Source organism: Cyrtonyx montezumae, unplaced genomic scaffold, assembly GCF_038088225.1.
Source record: "Cyrtonyx montezumae isolate F1298 unplaced genomic scaffold, pur_monq_1.0 scaffold_29, whole genome shotgun sequence".
In the NCBI taxonomy this organism is placed as follows: domain Eukaryota; kingdom Metazoa; phylum Chordata; class Aves; order Galliformes; family Odontophoridae; genus Cyrtonyx; species Cyrtonyx montezumae.
The window spans coordinates 7,465,666-7,491,825 of NW_027072033.1; the positions used below are offsets into that span (position 1 = coordinate 7,465,666).

The 26,160-nt window shown below is 38.5% G+C and overlaps 1 protein-coding gene across 2 annotated transcripts; it reads left to right on the forward strand.

Annotated features, from left to right (window-relative positions):
• The first annotated feature begins 313 nt into the window (after positions 1-313).
• On the forward strand, positions 314-25,853 carry SECISBP2 (SECIS binding protein 2). 2 transcript variants are annotated; one of them, XM_065740651.1, is made up of 18 exons: positions 314-355; positions 1,597-1,742; positions 4,059-4,251; positions 5,835-5,964; positions 6,367-6,590; positions 7,542-7,623; positions 9,829-9,968; positions 10,505-10,660; positions 13,489-13,590; positions 15,318-15,437; positions 16,583-16,715; positions 18,543-18,712; positions 19,782-19,920; positions 20,360-20,489; positions 22,166-22,386; positions 22,739-22,893; positions 23,741-23,942; positions 24,652-25,853. In XM_065740651.1, exons 1-18 carry the CDS (start codon positions 314-316, stop codon positions 24,759-24,761), a joined length of 2,595 nt encoding a protein of 864 aa, XP_065596723.1. In that variant the 3' UTR covers positions 24,762-25,853. The 2 variants fall into 2 exon arrangements, with proteins under 2 accessions (XP_065596723.1, XP_065596724.1); XM_065740652.1 differs by lacking the exon at positions 1,597-1,742 and having other exon boundaries at positions 317-355; positions 4,059-4,242; positions 5,823-5,964.
• The last annotated feature ends 307 nt before the right edge of the window (positions 25,854-26,160 follow it).

Genomic DNA, 26,160 nt, shown 5'->3' on the forward strand with positions numbered 1-26,160 from the left:
ACAGGCCAAAGAGAAACTTCATCTGAGTTGGATGGGGTCTCTGGAGATGCACTAACGCAAGCTCCCTAGGGCCCGTTACACACTGCAGCGTCCAGGCGGCTCTTGAATGTTTCCGCAGAAGGCGGCTCCACAACCTGTGGAGTGCTGCCTCCCGCGAAGTCCTACTTTATTAAGATCAGGCGGAACTTCCCCCGCCGCCGTCAGCGCCCGCTCGGCGCCGTACTCCCGCCCCACCGCGCCATTGGCCGTACGTCATCACGGCGCGCCGGTCGCGGCGGCACGGGGGCGGTCGGAGCAGGGGGGGGACGGGGCCATGTTCGCGGATGGGCAGCCGGGCCCGGGCCGAGGCGGCGAGGTAAGGGAGGCACCGGCCTCGCGTGCGGCCAGCCTGTTGCGTAACGCGGTGGAGCGGTCACCCCCGTCCATGTCGGACGATCGAGGGCCCGGTGAGGCCCGGAGCCGGGCGGGGGATGAGGAGCCCCCGGCGGGGCGGGGCGGGGCGGGGCGGGCGCTCCGGTGGTGGTCTTCGGGGAGCCGGACAGGTACTGTGTCCCCGCCGGGAGACGGGGCGAGCTCCGCCTGCTACCGTCTGGACACCAACCCCGTTCCCACATAGCCTTCCCCGCTTCTGTATAGTCACACTCCTGTGTTACGCGCTGTAGAATTCGCAGTCCACCTCCCGCTGTTGAGGCGGCCGCTCGGCGTGTAGTCGAAGCTGCTGGTGTGCTCAGGAGCGGAGCAGCTTGCAGCTCCTGCGCTCCTTAAGTCTGTCAGAGGTCCTGACGCGTTCATGCTGAAGTCAGTGCAGGCCACCAGAGGGAGCGCTGAGCCCGGTTTGTATGCCTGGGCGCTGGAAGTATTCACTATTTCAGTATTTTCGAAATTCACGTGTTATTTAGTTACTGAAACTGCCCTTCGCAAGGCTTTCATAGAGCGTGCTGTTCAACCCAGGAATGCACACGTGTCTGGAACACCTGTTCCGTTTATTGCAGTGAGTAGAAGCCGTGTGGCACTGTAATGGCAGAGAGTGCACTGACCTACATCTCAGTGCCACTACATGTACATAGATAACCGCTTTAAATCGGTGGTACTTAAGAACAAGTGGAAAATCTATCTTAGTGGATTGCCATTGTATAAAAAATGAGAATGCTTTATAATTAAGCATTATTTCCACACAGACTAATTTAAAACACAACTGTACACAAAGCCATTATTATTAATATGTACTTCCAGAGTCAGGTGTATCAGCAGTGTTAGTCACACCTTGTGAGCTTTAGATCACATTGTTTGAATCTGAACTAAGACTTTGTGTGCTAGTTCTTAATGCATCCTCTGTTGAACAGTCCCTCTGTGCTCTGTAAGTGACCTTTACGTGTGTTAGATGTGGATATTAAAGGAAATGGTTTTCTAGAGAAGCCACGTTTTGCCTAGGGCTCCTTGGTTTTGCTTCTCTTTCCTTTTGGTCAGCTTTGTTTTTCATATTCTCCTGGAAGAGAGCAAACTTTTCTGAGAGTTGTGCTCACAGGGGTGAGTATATTTTTCACTTAGAATACTAATCTCAAAATGCACGCAGCCAAAAAACGTTTTGTTTCTCAGGGCATCGAGTTGTCAGCAGAGGTCAAACCATTTGTTCCAAAATGTGCAGCGGTAACAGTTGCATGGCCAGAACCCTCAGCAGCGTGTGTCTTTCCTAGATATTTAACTACAGGCTACACATTTGTTCAGGAGCCATCTTTGGATAAGTATGTTTATTTTCTGAATCTTATTTCATGGGGGATTGTAACCTTCCATTTTTAGATATTGATTACTCTCAGAAAGTCAAAGCTCTAATACATTAATTTACTGACTAAATACATTCTTGTCCCTTGTCCTCAAGATTTAGATTTGTGAATTTCTGTTCTTTGGGTGTGTACCTGTCACGGTGTTGTCCGTGACAGTGACCCAAGGGAAACCGAGAAGGGAGAGGGGAGAGAAAAAGAAACTGCGTCAGTGGCCGCGCTCCGGGAGGGGGAGGGGGAGGGGGAAACAGCGGGAAGAGATGGGTCTACAAGAAAACAACGGCACGATCTGAGAAGGAACGGTAACTTTACTAAATCTAATAAAATTGAACAATTGAGAGAAAGATAAAAATTTCCAAACCAAAAGCTGTGAGCTTACATTAAGGAGGAAACTGCAGGGGAAGCACGCGTGCTGAACCTCCACGGCAGCCCAGAGGAACGCGCCCAGACAGAGCGCCGCCTGGCATCCGGTGCGGAGCTCCGCCCCTCCCCTCTGCTGCTCCCACAGCATTAACTCCTTCACTGCTGCGTGATGCTCTGATGTGGAATACCGGCATCAAAACCACAAAACCACAACAGTACCTGATACTTCACCTCTTGTCTCCAAAGTCCCATGTTGCAGTGGATTATTAGCTTGTTGGTCTGTAATCATTGCTCTGGTGATTCTATGCTGAATTTTGTTCTTGAGTGAAAGAGTGGATGTGTTATGATAAAGCTGAGACAGAATCAAGAAGAAGGCTATCCTCCAGGAGTGTTTTTCCTACTGTAAATAACGTATGAAGTTACTCCTCAATCTCCTCTTCACAACCTCCGCATCCCAGGAAAGTAACTCTTACTAAGAACATGAGAGCCTTCTAAAAGTATTTTTCTAATGAGGCCTGTAAAACAGGCATTCATGGTAGATTTATGATTGTATTGTTAACCCCAGAGCAGCCTAGAATAAAACCCACATACTGGGATTGGAAATTGAGTACTGTAATACTTGTTTTTGTTTTATTTAGCCTTCCAGTTGCTTCTCAGGTTCGTAGAACTCTGAACATTGAATTAACTTTGGAATTACTGCAAAATTATTGTTATGTCCTTACAAAGCTCAGGTATAGCGTTAGAGAACATTTTAATTCCAGGCTTTCTTAGCGTGTCAGACACTTTATTTATGGAGATTCTGAGTATCTTCAACCCATTTTTATGTGGTTTAGCAATGAGATATGTATGGTCTTATTTATGGTATTTTTTAGCATTAAGAAGATCAGGAGCAGAAGCAGTATTCCCATGAATGGCTGAGCTGTGTTATGGCTGAGCTGTAGTTTTTATTGTGACTCAGACTTACTACTTTTTTTTTTTTTTTTTGTAAACTATAAGAGTTGTTTTGACTACAGTCTATCAATTGCAAATGCATCTTGTTCTGGTGGGAGTGTTTTCCACTTTTTTATTATAAACCTGAGTTTGGGATGTTGTGCTGAACTACTTTAGATGCAGCTTCCTTTTTCTCTCACTTTTCTTTCCTATCATAATGTCTTTATGTCATCCCACAAGTTTTTTTTTCCTACAATTCTTTCCCCTGCCCCTTTGTGAGGAAGTGAATGAGTGGCTGTGTGGTGTTGAGCTGTCTGCCAGGTCTCCCTTATCAAATCTGTATCTCAGTGTACAGTTTATATAGAAAATATAGAACGAAATTGGAAGGGAAGTTTGAAGTACACAGCTGAAGGAATAAAGCATGCTGTATAAAACATGTGCGTTCATCAGCTGTTATGGTTAACTACAGTCTGTTTGCAGGCTGTGTAACACATCCTTACACTCCATAAGATGCTGTACCTTGTTGTTATGCCATCTTAAGGTGGGCTTCACTGTTTAGTGTTTGTATTTTTTTTTCAGGCAAGCGCATAATGCATGTCATATAGTTATACTGTGCTTTTAGTTTGTTTCACAAGAGAAAGCCTACCAAACAAAGGGCAAAGAAAGCGAATACCCTTAAGCAGAAGTGTGGGCTATAACTCTCAAGCAGACTAAGTTTGCAACTTGAAGCATGTAACATCTGTATTTTTAAATATTTGCTGCAAAATGCATGTTTTATCCAAAACAAAATGCACTATTTATTAAAGAATATATGGCAGTTAGTAAATAGTTGGTTGAAATAACATGGAATACGTTTCTTTTGAAATATAGCTTTCTTGTTAAACAATTCTTCAGCCAAGGAATTGTATATTTATCTAAGCAATGAGTACATGCTGAAGATTTGCCTGGGGATGGCCTCTCATCTCTTTTTCAATGTCCATCACATAGTGTTGTGGGAGATCCTGCATTCCATGAATACTCCAGCAGCTCTCGCTCACCTGATGTTGTTTCAAATACAAATCCAGTAGCTGTCTCACAGTGTCATTCTAATGGGTCAACATACCATAATGATTCCGGAATAGTCAGCGAATCTGCTGAACAAAAGTATCCAATTAGACAAGAAAGTAAAAGTCTTTCAAAGGTGAGCAAACACACTTTTTTAAAAAAATGAATTCTGACTTTAAAGTAATCTAAATGTTTTGTTCATTTTTGAAGTGACTAATCACCCTTTGTTTGTGTAGTAATAATGAGTGGTGCTTAAGGAGGATGATAGTATTAATGAGCCCAATTTCAGATTTCAGTGTTCATCACATTCTACAATTAGTCAGTACAGTTTTCCAAGCAGCATTTTTGGACATGAACGGAATGTATTGTTTTTCCTCATAAAGTAGTAGCTGGAACAAAAAAAAAAAGCCCAATACATTACATTTGTGAAACATGCTTTCCCCTACTCGCTGTTGGAGTTCCTTTTTTTTGAGCACAGTAGCAGCCTCCACAAGCATAAATAATAGAGAATTGATGGCTGTGATCAATTACATGACCAGCATGTTACTGGACTACATTTATTGTTCAAGCATTTCCAAGACCTGCTGCAGAAAACAATCCAAATGAGAGGAGGACCTGCCTGGATGCCTGCCTGTGTGGCCTGATCTGGGAAGCTGCTTTGGCAGGGGGCTGGACTAGATAACCAGCCCCTACAATTCTGTGATTCTGTGAGGAGCATAATGGAGTGGACAGGGAGTAAAGACTCATATTAGAAGTACTCTCAGTCAAAAGTGAAACTGATATTCAACAAAAATCTTTAATGATTCTTTTTGGAAGAGGCATTTCTGTGGTCTAAGTAAACCAGGGCTGAGCTGGGTACTGTTTGACTGTCTTTTTAGCACTTGTAATTTACCTTTTGTGATCTTTAAGAGAAGAGTAGAACCTAGTGGCTTTGCAGTAATTTGGTCAAACGTCCTGGGGCTTTAACGATACAGCTTTCAAGGGCCAGGGAGTATCCTCCCACTATTGAAAATCGTATTGGTGCTGCATGTACTTCGAATTCAATTCCTGATCCTCTGAACAGAGTTAAGCCATGCATCTGGTTTGATGCAGCATGATTTGCATAGGTGCCTGTTCCTTCCCTGCCTCTCTGATTCCTGAGCCCAAGTCTGCCAAAGAATGCTAAAATCAGAAGGCTTCAGGACTTCTGTGTAATACTGGTGAATGTTTGCTTTGCTGTGAACATGCAGAGATAGCTTTTCTAATCACATCCCATCCTGTTTGCTGCAAGTGGTTGGAGTGTTGTTACAATAGTCTTGTCTCATTTTGACTGTGATATGTAGCTTAGTCAAAAACTTGGAATGCTTTTAGGATTTTAGCCCTTTTCTAGAACAAACTCAGTTGTAGAAAATAAGAATTGGGCAATTTAAGACCAACTGATTATAAGCTATTGATAATGCTGTGATTAATGTTAGTGAGATCTTAAATGTGTAGTTGAAATGTAGAATAATCCCTCTTGAATGTGTATATGTGGCATAAGTAGCACAGTTGACCAGGCAGATAAAATACATTAACAAACCTCTAACTGACTGTTCTGTTTGTTGGTTATATGTGGTTGTGGTATAGTATTTATGATGCATCTTCAAACTCCAGATATGTATTTAACTGTAGTGCATGGAATGCTTGAAAATTTTACAAAGTTAAAGTAAAATGAACTAAATATGTGACAAATACTTGCAGCAGAGGAAAGCAAAGGAGGGTGAGAAAAAATCAGACAAGAAGAAGCAAAATGGAGAGGACTCTTCTGTCAGAACTATGAGAAGGACTGCATTCCAGACCTCTGCAGGCAGCAGAGATTCCGTGAAGCCAGGTACAAATGGGATATTTGGTTTGAAATACCTAGAGTATCCATAAAATAGTTGTCTGTGATGTAAAGTCCAGTTTGTGATTGTGTTTCTACATCTAAAACAGTTAAGAAACAACATATTTTCTTACTGTGTAGAAGTAAGTCATTTGGTGGTTGCATGAGCTCATGTAAATTGAAACAAAAATATTGTAAGGAAGTATCTGAATTCACAGTCAGTTGTCAGTTTGGTGTTTTCTATCCCCATTGATTGTAATCACTAGATTCTTTTGTGTTTTGTCTTTTTTTTTAATGTAAGATATTTATAGCAATAATTCTTTTGCTGACTATGTCACTGATGTGCTATAAGACAGATACAGAAATGATTGCAAGCAAGATCTATTTTTAGACTTTACTTTCTTTATTCAGACAGGTTCAATAAAACTGCAAGCAAGAAGTCAACTCAAACTCCAAAAACGGAGTCTTTTCCTGTACACGCATTTGAAACTACTGTTTTGGATTTCCACAAGTTGCAGAGTTTGGGAAGCTGTGAGATACTGAATGTGCATCATGAAAATGGACCAGCGTGTTCAGTGGAAAGTAACATTATGTGCCTTAGTCAACCACAGATGTCTCCTTTATTGAACACAGAGGTTAGCTATGCTTTCATGTTGCAGAATTCATAAAAATAGTTTTCTTTCCAAAGCTCAGGAAACTATTTTTGCATTCAGTATGTTAATACCTGATTAAGTAGCTTGCAAGCAGGAAGTTTCATAGCTGGAAGTTTTACGCTTCTTCTTGCAAATGCAGGCATCAGTTCTTGCTTTCTTTTTCTCACTATTTCTTCTGCCTCTGTACACTAGCAGACAAGAGAAAGCTCAAGCCCCGTTACAGTTTGGTTTGGTACTGCTGTGGTCTGAACTTCTGGCTCATATATCCAGAGCACATACGTTCCCTGAGGTTTCTTGACAGTTTTTCCCTCTTACCTTTAACAAGAGTGCAGCTTAACTTCATTATTCTTGCAGATTTTCCTATTCCTATTTTTTGCAGTTGTTAGTAAATGCAGTACTGACACATTCAGGTGTTTGACATGTCTAGTAGGTCCTTTCCAACCCTGTGATTCTATGATTCTGTGATATGCTGAATCAGAGTTTTAGCAGAGGTTATAGGTAAATTATTTTGAAGGATGCAAATAGCGAAAGACTGCTGGTACCTTTAAGAGAAAAACTGCTAATGGTGGCGAAAATGCATTTTGCTGTTTCTTTTTTTCCGTTGCTAGCTTTAATTTGATGGGTAGATGTGGTTCTCAGTGTTCTTGGAACATTAAAACCTTTTCTTGTTCATTCTTTAGAGTCATTGTTCGGATGCTTTTGTACAATGGAAGTAGGCATCTTGCCTGGGCCACTGAGGAAAGGCATCTGCTTATACTTTAATATACAATAGGGCCCAAATGATGTTTCCACTAAGAACAGTAAAAAATAAAAAAAAGGTGGGCTACAAAATTCCCTATATTACATGGATTGAGGTTTTTTTTTAATGTTTAGCTTTCTTTAAGCAAGTGCTTTTATTCGTACTCTTATGATACCTGACCCCTTATTTTATAGAAAGACGTTTCTGTGGAAAGCAAAGCCTCGTCAAGAACTTCAAAAGTAGCAAGCTTAGTTCCCTCTTCATTTGATGGTAGAGGTAAGTACTGCCAACATAAATTGTTTTCTCATATTTGAACTGCTTGTATGTCATCAATTAAGAATAATGAAGTATTATGAAGCTGGTGAACTCTGAAATATACACAAAATTAAGCTGTAAACTCATTACAGAGTAGGAAAAATAAGGTTGTAACAGTTTCTTCCAAATGAGATGACCACTTGTAGCTTATTCTTGCATCTAGATTTTGATAGTATATCAAAACTGTGATTGTCCTCTTTCTTTTTTGTCTCACTGATGCTGAAGAACTAATGCTTCCATGAATTGTTCCCTTGCTGTTTATTAGGAGAGGAAATAATAAATATCGATTATTGGAAATCTGTTGAGGTGTTCTTAAAATTTTTCAACAATAAATCTGAAAAAATATTTAATCAGTCTTGATAAGCAATTAAAAATAAAGGAATAGCAGTTGGTCTAGAGTCCAGTATGTACTTCTTTATTCTTTCAAAGTTGTTGAAGAATTTTGTGAAGATAGTTATTCCAGCAACTGTTATCTGATAACGTTTTCCCACCAGATGGTATCTTCAGTTTGTATCCCCATGAATAAAATAGCTGCTTTTGGTGGGTTAACCTCAGTTGTCCACCAAGCTGCACTTACCTTCCTTAAAAGGACAGAGGGAAAAAGCAAGATGAAAATACTTGTGAAACAAGATAAGGACAGAGAGATTACTTACTGCTTACCATCATGGTAATTAAATAGCTGTCAGTCTGGAGTCTAGTATATACTTTTTTATTCTGTGGCGTATGTTATTTCTTTCATCATGGGCAAAACAGACTCAGTGAAGATTTTTTCATAGCTAATCAAAAATAAAGTAGGATGGTGAGAAACAGAGACAAAGCTAAAAGCATCTTCCTGAACCTCACCTTCTTCACTGGGTCAATCTCACTCCCAAGTCTTTTACCTTCTCCCCACCCTGAGCAGCACAGTGGGGTGAGGAATAGGAGCTGTGGTCTGTTCATACCAGTTTTGCTCTGCCACACCTTCCTTGTTCCACTTTTTACTGGTCCATCAGCAAGTCCCAAGGAATATGACTATAATATGACTTCGTGAATTGCACCAGTGTGGGTCCTTGCCACAGGCTGCAGTTCTTCAGTAACTGCTCAAGCAGTTACTGGATCCTCTCTGTACAGTAGAGTCCTTCATGGACAGATTGATGTGGTGTGTCTCACATGAGCTGCAGCTCCTGCCGTTAGTATACTGCAGTGTGGGCTCTCCACAGGCAGCAGCTTTTTTCGGGATGTGGCCATCTCTGTATTGTGGGGTCCTCCATAGGCAGCAGAGAGATTTCACCACAGGCTGCAGGGGAATCTCTACTCCAGCATTTGGAGCACCTCCACCTCTCCTTTTTCATTGACCTTGGTGTCTGCAGGGCTGTTTCTCTCACATTTTTTCTCACCTAGTCTCTCGCAGCTGCTGCACAGCAGTTTTTTTTTACCCTTTCTTAAACATATTACCCTAGCTGGAGCTAGCTGTGGGGCAGCCCCTGGTTTTTTTTCACAGCAACCATCCATACTGCCCTGCTCCTACCAAAACCTTGCCATATAAACCCAATAAGCTATTTCCTTTGATCTCTCATTGGAAGTTTTCATGGTTGTCTGTTTATTTTTTGTTTGTTTGCTTTTAAGCTGTGTTTTTGCTATGTTCTAGGAATATTTACAGATTGGAATGAGTAATTCTTCCAGAACACTGCTACCACCAAGTGGTGGTGGATGAAACTGCTGTACTCGGGGGCATATAAGGAAATTTTTTAGGTAGTGTTTATCTACCTACAAGGTGGGAAGTTTTTAGAAAGTAGAAGATATTGATATTGATATGACCTTGTATGCAAAGGCTATCTAAGTTACAGTGGGATAAATAGTAAAGGAATTTAATATGTAAATGCAGTATGAGTTCATAATTTTAAAGAAAAATAGGTTAGAAAATGAGCATAGAGTTATTTAGGTAGTGTGACAGTATGATTTCAAATTGTAATTAATGTCTTAAATGTGTACATATAGCACTGGACAGTAGGTGGAGTAGAATAAATTGTGTAACTAAGCAACTGAATTCAGTTTTTCCTCCGAAAAACATAAAGCTCTGTTCTGTATTTTCTAGTCCTTGACAGATCCTCTGTTGGTTCTGTATCTTCTGAATATTTGAGAAATATTTTCTGACATCTTTGGATATCACTTGTTTTTCCACAGCAGTATTTCCTGAAATGTCTACAGATGGCTCTGCTCAGCCATGTGTGTCTTGGGCCATGGTACTTTCACAGCCTCCAAAGAAAACTGTGTTATCACCAGCATCTGAATGTCTCCCCAAAGGGAAGCAGGATAGTCAAGCAAAGGTACTTGAGAACTGTACACTTGAAACTAATTTAACATTGGTACTTTTTCTTAGACTTTGTTCTGCTTCTAATGTAACTTTTAATAAGTAATATAAAGTTACCTTGTTTTTGTTACAATTTTTCTTCTCTTGTGGTTAAAAAAAAAAAAAAAGAGTATCAAGATAGCAAAGAGTCAGTGCAACTCCAGCAACACCAACTTCCAAAATAGCTGATTTTAATACACTATATTTAGACAAAACTTTGTTGTTCCAACTTCTAAATCAGGCACAAAGCATGGAAATCTTGTCCTTCATGGGTACTGCCTAGTGAAAGCTCATATTATGTTCTGACAATTTTGCAGTGTGGTTCACTTGAAGAGTTCTTGCACTACCTCTGAATTTCTAAGAGATCTTGAATTTTCCTTGTCACTTTATGTTCTAGCCTAGGCTGATGCATACTAGATGCATGTGTAAGTGCGGTCATTTGCATTTTCATTGGTAGGTAATGATAAAATAAATCAATTTCTAATTGTCATGCCTCATGATTTTTGTCACCAGGCAGAAACAAAAAATGATGGTAGTGAAACTGAGCCTGAAGAAGAGTCAGAAAAGAAGAAGAAAAAGAAGAAAAAGAAAAAGAAAAACAATCCACCTGCTAATGTAGAGAAACCTCAGAATGAATCTACTACAGTACAGGAACCACCAAGGATTGAGGTACGGTAGTGAGGTTTTTGTTGTTGAGGTGGTATTGTTGTTTCTGATGTTACAAGTATGTATTGGAAGACCAGAATTTAATCAGCTTTCTACAAATTTAATATCAGATGTCATTAGTAGAGGAAATTCTGTCAGGCCCATTTGAGTTAAGGTTCATGTTAGAAGTTAGAGGAGGGAACAGATGTGCCTTTTAATTTATAAAGGATTGAATGAGTATGAATTCATGCAGGAGGGACTGTTGAGTCTGGGAATTAACAGGTTCCAAAAAAATGGTAGATTTCCCAAGTGAAAAATATCCTGCAATAACTGTTGGTAAAGCAAAGTGCAAAAAGGATGGGGATATCACAGTGTGCCAGAGTTTTAGAAAAAGTAATACTGGTAATACATCTCTACCTGTCTCAAATCTGGAAACAATTCTTATGGAATGTAGATGTCACTGTTTATATTCCTGATTATTATTATTATTTTTCATATTCACGTGATCAAAATATACACATTAGTGTTTTGATACTTTGTTTAACCAGTTTTACAAAAGCTTTAGGTCCTCCCACCTTAAAGAACTGTTGTGTAGTCTGTGGTTTAACAGTGCTTTACTGTAATGCCAATATTGTACAATGTGTACAATTGTACATTTCAACATGTGTTGAATTATATGTTTGATTCAGTGTACATAATGTTCAGTCTGTGAAAGGACAGCATAAAGAAGACATTCCTGGCTGGCATCTGTAGTTTACATTTTAACTTGAACTGTGGTTACCTGTTCTTTTCACTGTGTAATTTGTTGTCCTGAAAGGGCAAGAGATGAGGTTTTATTAACAGACATCTTCTTTATTGAATTGTGTATAGAAAATCAAGATCTGCAGGTTCTGTCCTGCAACATCTGGGAGTGACTTATCTAAAGAATGGCCAGAATTGCAAGAAACTGGTAGAAAGGTCATGTCTTCCTGAAGACATAAATGAAAAACAAACAAACAACAAACATAGAATCATAGAACAGGACATATACATTATACTGAAATCTATGATTTGGATGGAACGTCTGGGTGGGCAGTTGGGAACAGCTTTCAGAGACTCCTGGTTTGCAGGAAATGTTCATCAATATGAAAAATGTGTGAGATGCGTGTGATGCTCTTGATATAGAAAAGCATTAAAGGTCATAGATAGAACTTCTGTGGACTCTGAGAATTAAGAATTAGGGTTCTATATTTGCAGCTACTCACTGTATCAGTGGTGTGGATTGTATACTAGATTTATAGAAGTCATTAATTTAAAGAAACTGCTAATGAGTGAAAAGTAACGCATTTGGAAAAATCCTATACACAATGGCTGGCTCCAAACTAGGCATTTTTGCTGAAGGAAGAAATGAGAACTCTTACTGATAAGCAGGCCTGCACTGTAGCACTGGTCCAACATGCGAACAGTGTTAGGAATCATTAGAAAAATAGGAAATGTAATTGAAGACATGACATACAGTTATGACAATATACAAATCCAGGATAGATCTGATCTAAATATAGCATGGATTCTATTATACTGTGTGCCACCTCTTCTTAAAAAATACACATATTTGAACTAAAAAAAGATAGTGGAAAGGCTCCAATGCCAATCAGAGGTATGAAACAGTTCCCATTGGAGGTGAAACTGGATAAAGTAGGACTCTCTGTAAAATAGATGTCTTAGAGGGAACTGGAAGAGACAAAAGGATAAAAAGGAAAATTTCTGCTTGCTCTCATTATTTTGTTTGATGTTCTCTGGTTCCCATAGGTGCAGAGTTAAGAACAAATAGGTATTAAGCCATACAGAATTTAACTATTCCCTCTACTACAGGAAGTTGCAAATGCCAAAAGTTTATGCAAACTCAAGAAATAATTTGGACAAACTGAAATAACTATTTGTTCTACTGAAGGCTATTTAAATCCAAAGGTACTACCCCTGTGTGAAGAAATCCTATGATGGAAGAATGTATCTGAAATTTTCTTCCCCTTTTCACAGTCTTCTTTTGACCTACTTACACGCTTCTTTTAAAAATAGTTAGAAGTGTCTGCTAAGACTGAGCATGCCTGTTCTTAGGTGTGCTAGCTTGGGCTGTTTAAATCAGAAGAAATGATGGTGTGCTCACTAGTATTGTAACTACTGGAAGCTTAACAAGGCCTTTCACAAAGTGGGAGGAGAATCAATTGAATGAAAACCAGGTTGGTGGATCAGAGTCATTCCAATAGAATTAGCGAGCTTTCCTGGACTTAAGGAGGCCAGTGTAGAGAGAGCTGCAGCCTGTCAGTGTTTTGATTAATCCAGAATCTGGATAACTGATAATAAAATATACTTGCAAGTAAGCCTACACAGCCCCTTGACTGATTTATTTTTTTATTTCTGTACTAGCAGTCAGCTAGTCTACTAGTTACCCTTTTACCTATCCTTTTGTTCTTTACCACTAATGTATTTAAGGCAGAATTGCACAGCTGGAGACTGCACCGGAAGAGGAGAGTTGTTTGCAAGACTGTTATATGATCTGAGAAACACTTCTTTAGGAGCTCTTTTCCTCTAATTATTTGTATCAGCTGATAGCGATAACAGGCTACTGTTGGAAGCCTTTCTTTCTATGTTCTTTCTTTCAGCCTTGAATTAGCTACTACTGTACGGATGGCTTAACTACTGTAGTGTTTGTTATAGTTGGTGGTCCTGCACTCAGCTTCTGAATTTTGTACAGAGAGGCAAACTGTGATGAAGATAAACATGAAGAAAATTATTTGAATGTTGGAAAACTCAGTTTTAGTAACACAAACATAATAGTTCTTACAAATGCAACATCCTTTGTCTTATTTGTTTAGGATGCTGAGGAGTTTCCTGATCTGGCGGCTGCTTCTGATAGAGGAAACAGATTAGGATCTCAGAAAACATCATTTATTCCTGCTGTCAGAAAGCAGGCTGAAGTAAGTAATATTGTGAATGTAATCTGACTGTTAAGAAAATAAGCAAGAAAGGACTACTTGTAGTCCCATAGTGTGAACCAAAGGGTTCAGACTCTGTTCTGTGAACTGCTGACATAGGGTCATGTAATGGCTTGGGTTTTAAGGGACCTTTAAGACCATCTAGTTCTAAGCTCTTTGTCAGGGGCAGAGTTGCCATGCACTAGATCAGGGTGCCACCAGCCTGGCCTTGAACACCTCCGGGGATCCACAGCTACTCTGGGCAGCCTGCTGCAGCATCTCACCACCCTCTGAGCAAAGCATTTACTCCTAACGCCTCATCTGAATCTCCTATCTTTTAGTTTAATACTGTTCCCCATGTTTGATGACTATATACCTGTAAACAGGGGTGGTTGACAGAGCCTTTATTTGAGATACAGGCACTATAGAACAAGATACTAGAGAAAAGGGGAATTCACTCACCCCTCCTGGCAGCCTTGGGGTAAAGGAATGCAGCTGCTTGTCAGAGTCGTTTGAACTCTGGTGCACCGGAAGGAAGAGAGCAAGGGAAGGGGGCAACCCTTGCAGGCTCTGAGGACGGGTGGATCTGAGCTCTTCCAATCTGGTCACTCAGATGCTCGTTTACTGGTTCAGGCTGTGAGCATGCAATCCCACTGCAATACCCTTGTAAAAAGTTGGTCACTCTGCTGCTTGTAAGTTTCTTTTGAGTACTGGAAAGCCACAGTGAGGTCTCCCCAGAGCCTATTCTCCTACAGTCAGAGCACACCCAGCTCAACTGTTACTCACCAAATACTCCATTCTTCAAATCCAACTGTCTCCAGTTTAGAGAGAAGAATGTTGTGTGGGACCATATGAAAGGCCTTGCAGTTGTCCAAATAGATTTTATCAGTTGTTTTTCCTTTGTCCACAGATGACATCTCTCAATCGTAGAAGGCCACCAGATTTGTCAGTAATGATCTGATGAGTAAACAGCTTGTCACAAAGTTATTTCTAGATCTGTGTCCATGATAGAGGGACAACAGGCCCACCAGCCCAAATGATGAAATTCATTCAATCTGAGAATGAATCTCAAACATCAATTACAGAGATGTTCTTATAATTAATAATAAAGGCGAAATTTCATGTTTCTGTTTCTTTAAACCTAGTTCTGCTGCTAGAAATTTTTATCCTTGGTTTTGTTTCACTGTGAATACTAATAGTATTAAAAAAGCAAAACACACTTGTTAAGTTTGTTTGAGGCAGTAAATTTCACTGAGGGTCAGAGGTAAACAGCAAAAGACAACATGGTTGCTCAAACCACATTTGCTGTGAAGAAAATGCTTTGCAGACCTGCAGCTTAAATAAAAGAAACCTTTGAGCTTTTATAAGCTTTGATGGGACATGGTCTCTCAAAACATACACAGATTATAAAGGTATTATCATAAAATCACTTATATTCCTCTGTAACAAGTATCTGAAAAGCAACATGCCTTGCTTTTTATAATTCCAAATCTGAAAATATGGAAATAATGAGTCTGTTGAAGTAATATGGCAACAGATAAATGATTGCACTTATAGAAGAATTGCTTGCTACTTAAGGTGTTGATTACAGCTTTGAAACTCATTTACTGTACATAGGATGACTAGTATATATTATGCTAATTTAGTATTATTTTCACTTTTCTCTTCTTTGAATGTCTTCTGTTATGTTATCTTCCTTCGTTATCACCTCTTGTCCATAAATTTCAAAGATCCATCTCTACAAAGAGTTTTGCAACAGTCGTTCTTCCACAATGGATGGAGCTTTCAAGGTGGATGGGTTGTCAGGAAAGCAAGCTTCATCTTTTATGTTAGATAAGAAGAAAATGCAGGTAAATTAGGAATGCTTGAAAATAAACTGAAAATTCAAAAGGAAAAAGGAAACTTGCATATTTAAATATAAGACTTGTTCCAGGCTCATCTGTAGTTGTATTCATACTTTGTATTTCATACTTTGAGGTAAATTACAACATGTTCTTTTTTCGAAACATTGAGAAGTAGTTATTGTTAACTCCCTATTTGTGTTGCAGTTTTTAGGGAGAAATGCTAGCTTTTCACTAGTGATGTGAGTTTCACTGTCAGGAGTTTTTCTTTCCCATTTTACGTGGTCATGGCATAAATCTGACCCTCACTGATTGTCTTTAGAAGCTGAGAATTTCTGGCAGAAGTGTTAGGCCAGATTAAGACATTGAGATCTGCTTAGCTTGGTGCAAGGAGAAGAACACTGCAGTGAGATTAGTGAGTAGGTTCTGACCCAGCTCTGATGCAGGTGAAGTGATCTCAGAAAGAGGAAATGATAGGCTTTAGTTGTGTTATAACAAGAGATAATAATTAATTTTCCAGCATATGTACAATATCAGTAAGTTATTGCCTTAACATGTTCTGGAGTTACAGTTCATTGTTTCGTAGTCTTTACTGAGCTATGCATTTGTAATCTTTTTTTACATTTTAAATCATTGCATGTAGTGTCAATCATGGGACACTACTTTCAGCTTCTCTTCAAATCAGTCAGGAGGACAACAGCTTAGGAGGAAATGTTGCTTAAAGGAAAAGTTTGTGAATTTTCCTTTATCAATCAAAAGACATTGAAGATAATGATACATTTATATTGCAGTCACATGTCCTATAAGATTCACAGAGTATTTTCACAGCACTTTCATCGAAACCAAATTCTTGTAAGCCTTTTCTTTTTCAAAGATAGGTGGCAGTTTGACCAATGTGGGATACTGACATGAGGCTCTTGCCTCAATTTTATATGCTTTGTTCTAGTAACTATTAAAAGGTAAAAATACATTATTTGAACTGTTTTTAACTTTTTCTCATTCATATTGAAGGTAATGTATGTCTGAAGGTTGAAATAATTCGATAAAATCTAAAAAGGAGAAGTATTGTGAATGAAGGTGGTAAAAACATGTTGTTAAACAGTTTCTGTATTCTGAAATGGAAAGCACTCCTAATCTGTATTGTATTTGCTCAGGAAACACCCAAGAGCAGTGGTAAGAAGAGCCAAATTCCTGTGCAACTGGATTTGGGTGGCATGTTGGCAGTTTTGGAGCAGAAGCAGCAAACAGAGAAATCGAAACAATCTTCTAAACCTGTTGTGTTTTCAGGTATTGATTATGATTAAATTTACTTTCTTTGTCTTTCATCTTGAATTGCACCTAATTATTCAAACTTCTAAATGCCACTTGATTCTGATACGCAGTGATTTGTGAAGCAGGAACACAGTTCACAACGTGCCAGAGAAGGTCACATTCTGTTAGTTTTTCTTTGTTTTAAAAATACAAGAAAATCTGAATTGTTTGGGGGAAGACCTGCGGAAAGAAAAATCTTAAGGACCATGAGTTGTGAAAGAATACCTTGTATAATTACTAAAAGTTATTAAAATTGAGCTTTGAAGAAAATACTGATGTTTTTGAAGGTTTTTGCTTTGTCTTGTTAAGTGTCTTGCTATTGTGATTTTAACTCACAAAGAAGTGATGTGGTAAGAAATGCCATCTTAAATCCCAGTGATGCTAAAAGGTCTAGAACTGTAACTTAAGTAAAAAAATATCCCTTTGCAAACACAGAGGTTAAATGGGAATCAGTCAGCCCAAGCCAAGGGATGAGTTTTGTTGTTCCTGATGATTGTGAATTGATCACTATTAAAAAAAATGCAACATTATGGCACTTTGGTGATAGAATCCTCAGACTTTGTTAATGCATATGCAGGAAACAAGTAGCTCTGTGTATTTCTTGTTGAAAGTATAAATTTGGTCTTGACTGTGTTAGTGCCTTATATTTTTCAAAAAGAAACATAATGTTTGCTAGAGGTTAATGATGATAAAATTTCTCACCTTATTTTGGTGCTGAGGAAAAAGAGCTAATCAGAAGAGCATTCATGTCATAATGTTTAATATGCATTCTTGGCAGTGTTCAATTTGCCTTTGCTACACAGGACCCAAAAAGAGAAGTTGCTATGTGCAGCTTTATGAAGTAAGCTGCTTATGCTAATTATAGGGTATGTGACATTGGAGGCTTAGCATGTAAGTACTTTGGCAGCAGTAAATGAGGATGGTTGAAGACAAATTGCCAGAAACTTTGTGTAGTTCTTAGTGGAAAGAGGTTTCCTCAGGTGCAGAGGTGTCAAACACATTTCACTGTTACTTACAACATCCTGTTTGTTACTTGGTAATGTAACCTGGTTTATATTACAAGTCCTGAAGGTCTGACAGAGTGCTGTCGCCATCATACAGTAATTCTTAGTGATCTAAGTTGTACATGGAGAGTTGTTAGGTTGTGATTTGACAGATCCAGGTTCAGTCGCTTCATCAGTCATTTCAATTTCTTGTGCCCTGAGCACTCAGAAAAATGCAGGTATATTAGGCATCCAAGACCAGTGCCTGTTAAGCAAGAGAGACTTAGCAGTATTTTTACTTTGCTTATTACTTACCTGCAAATGAACTTAAACCAACATTATTTAGGCATGGCTGAATGGTTGGAGTGAGTGCTCCAGATCACTTATGGCAATTAAGTCTAAAAGCTTTAATCCTAGAACTCAGTATTCATGTTAACACAATACAGAATGTGAGCATGGAGGAAGAAATCCCATTACAATGAAACCTGGAGATTCCTGAAGGTTCACTAAGCTGGAATGGTTCAATATTGAAGGTAGCGTGGACTGCAGTGATTTGCCAAATTCTGCTTTTGGAATACAGTTTGTGATTCCAGTAGCATGATGATAGTTGGGAAATGTTACTAACTTATTGGATGTCAAAGAGTGTACTTATTCAAGAGATTATTTCGTGACAGAGGGTTGCCTGTAAGCATTTTTAATAGCAGCTCAACACAAATGTAATATGTTTAATGACTGCAACAGAACTAGTATACTCTTGCAGTAGATTCTGGTTTAGCTATTTTCTTATAGGTGTCTGATGCAGACTTCTTTTTTATCTCAGTTGGTGGTGCCGTACCATTGCTTTCTAAAGAATCTGCTACAGCCACAAAAAATCACCGGTTAAACCAAGAAAAGATGCCTCATAACCCCTTGGATTCCAGTGCTCCTTTGGTGAAGAAAGGGAAGCAGAGAGAAGTCCCTAAAGCAAAGAGACCAACACCTCTTAAAAAGGTGCTGATATTTTTACCTTAAAGCGGATGATACAGGCTAAAGTTAATTTAATATTACTTGGAGTCAGTTAAATCTCATAGTACACAGATCCACACCTTGGCTTCCTCTTGTTTAAATTCAGTTCTAGGTTTCCTTCATTTAAGAAGAAAAGGGGAGGGAGAAGTCTAGACAAATGACATATACAAATTCACCCCAAAATTCATTCCTCACTTAAATGTCTTAATAGCTGAAGAACTGCCAGTACAAAAGTGTGTGCAAATGATTGTTGCAGGACAGTGTCCAAATAAACTTTGTTTTGGACGAGGTATGCTTATTTGCAGGACTGAGGAGAATGGAACAAGCAGTTTTTAATTAATGTATCTGTATTCTTCCAAGGTGGAACTTCTGCTGACTCTCCAGAAGCTGGTGTTCGATCAACCAGGGGCTTTCTCTTTTCTTCCCTCTTTGCCCATTCGTATTGTTGGTTGTTATGCCTTCTATACTGAGTGTTTTGAAATAGCACAGATTTCATATCTAGCATTTTCCTTTCCTCATGTAGCACTCCATCCCTAGTTTATGCTTTGGTCAGTACTTATTCTGTGCTGATTGAGAACTCTACAGTATAAAACAGTAACAAACTCTTGGGGGATGACAGTGATTACTTTGTGTCTTTGGGTGTTCTGTCTTCAAGTCATTTATTTTCTGAACTGGGTCTGAGAAGACAAATATCTACTCTGTTATGTTGGTGTTCTGAGTATGGTAGGAAGCTTATTTTTATTCCTCATTCTTCCTTTCAAACATGTAAGAATAAATTTATTTTGGCAGTTAGCTTCCATGGTGTAATTCATTATAAACCTTGAGCATATGAGCTGAGATAGTAGCCATGTGTACATTAAGTGCTTCTTGGCCAGCTACAGTTTTAGAAAATGAGTTTAAAAAAACACAATCATTTTTTCACCTACCACAGTGTATTTGAATTAAACAGGTCTTACCTTCCTTCTTCTGTGTACCCTGTATGTAAGCACATATTAAGGGAAACTACTTTGTGATACTGATTTTTAAATATTATTGTTATTATTATTATTATTAGATTATTTTGAAAGAAAGAGAACTGCGAAAACAGCAACACCTATTAGAACAGACAGCAGTACCAAAAGATGGAGATATTTCTTGTGTGTCTGCAGAAAATACTACTGAAGACGAAACACTTCCGCAGGATAGTCAAGCAGGTATTTTTAAGAGAATGCTGTAATATGGTACATAGATAGAGATCTGTGAGTGAGCACACATGGTACTTTAAAAAATAGTACCAAATGCTGCCAAACAAAAACTGTAGCTTGAGAATTTTCACTGGTTCAGCATGGGCTTATGTAGAGTTTAAAGTATGCCCAAGTTGCTACTCTCTGTAGCTAAGTAAGAGGTATTCAAATAATTGCTTCACACTTCAATGCCTGATGGATTTATATGGGATAATGAGATTCTCTGTATCCTTCTGGCAGTCTATTTTTAAAAGAGGTACAAGTGAGAGAAAAACAAAGATAAATGACTTGTTTTCCTATTACCACGGGCTGCTGTGGAATTGAAGTAATTTCGGGAGATAGAAGTTAATCTCTTCACAGCAGCTTTGTGATGTATCTTTTTATTGAAACATCTTTATTTGCACAATAGTTGTTCCCGTAATGCAAGTTGCTGAAGGGTCTCTGGAGAGCACAGGGATCAAGGAATCTACAGAAAGCTGTATGACTTCGAAGCAATCAATCTCTAATCTTCCAAAAATTCATAGTAGAAGATTTAGAGAGTAAGTATTGATTGTACTGATGCTTGTTTTTCCACAAATGTAGCATTTTTTAACAACGTATGCTAACTGCATTCTGTGCAACAATGTTTGGAGTTTAGATTAATGATTCTACATTTCTTTTCAGTTTTCTGTAAGCTGACACACAAATGAAGAAATGATATCCAGGGAAATAAGTCTGTACATTGTTGTAATTTTCACTTGCAGGAAAAAAAAGGATGAGAAATTAACGAGAGGCTAAGGAATGAAAAGGATCTGCTGTTTAGTATAAGTATGTTGAATTAATAAGAGTACCAGTTTAATACTCAACAATAAGAGTAAGACACCTTAATTATTTTTAGAGTGTAGCTTGACTTTTTGGTACCAGGCCGAATGGCAAACATGTAAAGAATGTGACTAGTGAGATGAGATCCTCATGTTGTCGCAAGGCAGAGAAATAAAAGGTAGATTTGCTATTTATTTTGTGCAGACACTTCAGTTTTGTTTAAATAGATAGCTGTGCATGCTTCCTTATAAAAGAAGAAATTATCTTTACTGTGTGTGAAAAGGTCAGAGATCCAGAGTAGTAATCATGACAGGTCTTAACAACTGTTAAAGACAAGCCGGTTTGACTTCTGATTTTCCTCCCTTAAAGGCACCATTGGCCTTCTTTATAGTTGCTTTTACAATAAATAATAATCTTGATGCCACTGTTATTTTTTCTCTTGATGCCATGTATTAATTTATTAGAAATTAATTTAGAAAATTACTTAATTGATGTTTATGCAACAGCGTTTTACTGAATGCCCTATTTGTTAGGGTGGGATATGTACAAGGGGGTTGTTCTATCTGTTACAACGTGTAGAACATTCAGCTATAAATATTTTGTATTCTTTAGATTAGATTTTCCAAGTTTTTCAGTATTTTAGTTGACTTTGAGACTTTAGTGAAAAAACAAAACAGTAAACCAAAAAAAAAAACCTCTTCAAAGCCAAACTTGTATGTCTTCAAAAGCCAGCATAGATCATGAGTTCTTTTCTCATAATGATGTGTGAATTTACCACTTGGCATCTTTCTGTTGGGTGTGTGGTTGAGGTATCTCTGGTTTCTTCCCTTGATTACTGAATTCTACCCTTCCTTACTGAATGGCTGTGTAAAAGATGGTTCATTTGGAACGCTCATCTTTTCCAGGGAATACCAGAAGGATGGAGTACGTCTGTTATCATCCTTTCCTTGTGAAAACCACAAGGTTGTGCTTTGATAGCTAAGTGAAGCAGGATGGAAGGCAAACAATATGAATCTGGGAAGGAGAAATTTGTTTCAGATTTCCATCTTTGTTATAAGTAGCAATATATTTAACGAAAACTTGTTGTACTGTTGGTTGTACTTTGATTTGTCAGAATGAAAGTTATCAGAAAAAATGCTTCAATGGAAAAAAAATACTAACATATTCATACAAATGTGTAAATATGGGTTTAGTGTGTTTATTTATATATCCTGCATGTATGTTTGAGTGTAGTTTGTTACTTGTATCTAACACTTTTATAAAACTTTCCTCTAAGTTATTCGTCAATGAAAAAAATCCAATGTATTTTTTTTTTCTTTTATGCCACAAGTGTGTGTGGGTTGGGAGTAGAAAAAAGGCAAAGACACATTTGAGATTTCAGAGTTGTTAACATTTAATTTGTTCTTCCTTACAGTTACTGCAGCCAAGTGCTTAGTAAAGAAGTTGACAGTTGCGTGACAGATCTCTTAAAAGAACTGGTTCGGTTCCAAGATCGTTTGTATCAGAAAGACCCAGTAAAGGCAAAGATAAAACGCAGGCTTGTTATGGGCCTTAGAGAAGTTTTGAAACACCTGAGGCTGAAAAAACTGAAATGTGTCATCATCTCTCCTAACTGCGAAAAGATTCAGTCAAAGGGTAAGTAAGTTTTCAGTGATACTTCGTTTAAGAGTTGTTTTGCTAATTACTGTTATTTTTTTCTAATAATTTTTAAATAGCTTCTTAACATTTGGATTTTTTTATAGTTGACTGGTTCCTGTAGCAAGTGCTATTCCTCAGGTGCAGTAGAGCATGGAATAGCAGCAAACTACTGCTAAACAAGGAAAAAGTGTCAAATTCTCCTAGTAGTGTTACTGAGATCCACACATTCTGTCTTACTAATCATTATTTCTAGATGTTCCCATATTCCTGCAGCTTCTGTCATCTCCTAACACTACAGTCTTCTAGCTTGAATAGCCTCGTTCATTGTCAGTTCTGTTGTGTGCTCCAGGTGGATTGGATGAGACTCTGCATACCATTATTGACTGTGCCTGTGAGCAGAACATACCATTTGTTTTTGCTCTTAATCGCAAGGCCCTCGGCCGCTGTGTGAACAAAGCGGTGCCTGTGAGCGTCGTGGGGATTTTTAGCTATGATGGAGCTCAGGTGAGCTGAAAGATAAACTTCAGGCTTTTGTTAAGCTTTACTACTTTACCTTCAGGGGAAAAAATAATTCAGATTTTGAGGTTTCGTTTTGCTTTTGCACACGTGCACTCTTCATCCCAAGTCAGTGATATCTGTGTGGAGTTAATTATGAACGTATGGCCATTCAGCACTATGTTTTAAGTGATTTTGCCATCTCTTGCTAACATCATCTCCACTTAGATCTCTTTTCAAAATGTTTCAGAAGAGTTGTTTCTATTAATGCTTTATTTTTATTTTTATTTTTATTTTTTTGCTTTTCATACTTTTATAACAAGTTAACTGGTGCAAAGCTGCAGCATTCAGGCAACAAGTGGATGCATTTACAATTGTCTTGCAGCTAGGGAAAAACTAAGGCAAAAATGAAGTCAGGAGCATGGGGCCAGGCTTTTTTAGTGGTGCCCAGTGGGCACAAACTGGAACATAGGCAATGCCATACAAACATGAGGAAAAAAACTCCACTGAGAGGGTGACAGGATGCCGGAACAGGCTGCCCAGATACTCAAAACCCACATAGAAACTTTCCTGTGCAGCCTACCATAGGGAACTTGCTTTAGCAGTGGGTTGAACTAGATGATCTCCAGTGATCCTTTCCAGTCCCTACGGTTCTGTGATTCTGTGAATATGGAAGATAATTTTAACCATCACCTTGCTCTGATTAGCTGAATACATGTCTGAATGAATCATCAAGACAAGCGTGCCGTGAAAATGGATGTATTACATAGAGCAGCTTTTTAAACTTTGCAATGCTTACTTGTGTGAACAAAGCTTTGTCTGATACAAGCTATACTAATATCTTATATTTCCATAGGACCATTTTCATAGAATGGTACAGCTGACAACAGAGGCCAGGAAGGCATATGAAGATATGGTTGCAGCGTTACAGGAAGAAGCTGAAGGAAGGCAAACTGAAATGGAACTCAGCGTTGTAACCACTGAATTAGAAAAAAGTTGCTTATCAGAAGCTGATAACACTTCTTCCAGGAACTCTGATGAGGATGTACCAAATTACAGTGAGTATTTATTGACTTGTTTTTGATTCAAGTTTTCAGTCTGCTTTACCATTTTCACTGAAACTAATGACACCTGACATGTTAATGGTTAGTAATGAGGAACTGTGTGGTTTTCGTTTTTTACTGTTATTTTTTTCTTCCTAGTTCTGTGAACCTGAGGTCAGCTCAGGCTGAGAAAGACAAAATCTCTCTGTGAAATCCTCTGATGTTAGGTGAAATGCACTGCTTTGTTCATGGAGGCTTTTAAAGAATTCTCATTACATATACTTCTTAGAAAATCATGTGTTTCTTTCCTAAACTGTATGTTTTGTAATTACAGTAGACTCAAGTTTTTGTAAAGGTCTTGCATCTCTGCTAATGCATTCAGCTGACAATAGTTATCACAAAATACCAGGCAGCCCTAAAATTTGACTGCTTTAGCCCCCTTCAGACTTTAAGTTTCACCTGGGCAGATGGCTGGACCAAGGACCTCAGTGCATCCCTTAAAGCCTGAAGTCTGCTTGCATGGTTTCATCTGGTGCTGAGCAGTGTATGTGCCCACATGCCAAATTATCTCAGCATTTGATTTGAGGAGGAGGAGGATGCTGAGAGTCAGTGACTTTTCACTCTAAGTTTTTTATTCAGTGTTATGCAGTAACTTCGGGGATCTTTTTGTTTTCTTATTTTTTTCTTCTGTTTGTTTTTCTTGTTTTAATCTAATGTTCTCTAGTTAAAATCTGGAAGAAAAAGCTTGAAGAAGAATATAACCCCTATGCACTGGAACTGGAAAAGAGTGCAACTGCTGACATGGTGGTTCTGAATTCAGAAGAGCATCGCTAAATACAGATCCTGTCCTGTTGGGCTTTCGAGGTTTATTTTGTAATAGATCTACAAATATTTTATCTAAAATTAAATATCCAGGTAGAAGAATGACATAGCAAGATAAAATAACTTAAGGAATGTTTATTTTAAGTCAGATAAGTAAGCTGTTCTGAATCCCCTTACGAAAAATGCACACTGGAGTATATGAAGTACTAATTCTTCTGTGTACTTGGCTGATTACTATAGCAGATGATAACAGCAAACAAATTGTTTTAACCCAGAACAACCTGAACAAGCTTGGCATATTAGTAATGGTTTTATTTTAATTTGTTAACAGTGCAATATACCAAATAATTTGTTAACAAGATTGTTTAGGGAGAGATTCCACACGCTGGATGTTTGGAGCTTTGGGGATTTGTTTTCTATTTCTAATTCTTGTTTAGAGAATTTAAACTCTTTTTTTTTTAATTTGTTGTTGTTGTTTGTTTTTGTTTTTCATGATCCTGCTCAGGTGGGCAGGTTGGCAGAAGTGTCACTTTATACCCCTCAGCAGGAGATGAATTCTGGGCAGGCAGCTAGTTGGAAGCTAATTAAGGAAGGCCATGCTGTTGAAGATTCACAGTTAGTTCTTTCCCTGAGACGATCTGGGAACATATTGCAGGTGTAAAGGAAAGAGTACAGACTATACAAGTCTGAAATCCATGAATTGAAAAGACTCTGGCAAGTTAATAATCTGAGCAGTGATGATGTTTTTGCACTATGATGCCGCTGCACTCAGTTCACTTCAGGTCCTGCTTTCAAGCTGAAGGACATAAGATGGACCAGCCTGCTTCCTTTTTGTACCTTTCCACTCTGATAGATTCCTTATTCCTTCATTTCAGGATTATGTGGGTGTATATATCCAAGGGTTTTTAAGTCAATTTCAGTTTGTTTCTAAGGTAGGGAAAGATTTTATCTTATACATAAAGTGAATTTTTGAAAACACAGTGTGCTCATAATGGTGTGGTTGAGCACTTTAGTGGGAACACAGATATAAACACCTCTGTTTACAGTTCACAGGTGTAAGATGACAAGCCTAAGAAAGTTGGTGGAGGAGGCACATGTAACTGAAAAAAAAAAAGTAAGATTTAGATGCCACTTGCTGTAGCCAGCATCTCTGAAGTGGGTTTATAAATGCTGGAGCACATTTAACAGCTGTAGTGCTGTCCTGGGAAAGCATGCAGTCAGATGTGATACAGAAATCTTTACGTTATTCTTAGGTGACGTTGTACCTGCTTGAAAATTGTTAATATAAAAAGAGAGAAGAATTATTTCAGACTTCTGTTCGTAGGCCAGATCTCTGAACCGCACTACAATAGAACTGTGAAATAAGTTAGGTCCGTACGTTTTCAAGCTGCAATTGTCCACTAGAAATAAG

What these genes read in the sequence shown, in the direction of transcription:
- SECISBP2 (XM_065740651.1), top strand. Translation starts at nt 314, where the DNA reads ATGTTCGCGGATGGGCAGCCGGGCCCGGGCCGAGGCGGCGAG. An exon ending in GCCCGGGCCGAGGCGGCGAG is followed by an intron (nt 356 to 1,596) that starts GTAAGGGAGGCA and finishes TTTGTTTCTCAG; the next exon opens with GGCATCGAGTTGTCAGCAGA. An exon ending in CTCCTTTATTGAACACAGAG is followed by an intron (nt 6,591 to 7,541) that starts GTTAGCTATGCT and finishes CTTATTTTATAG; the next exon opens with AAAGACGTTTCTGTGGAAAG.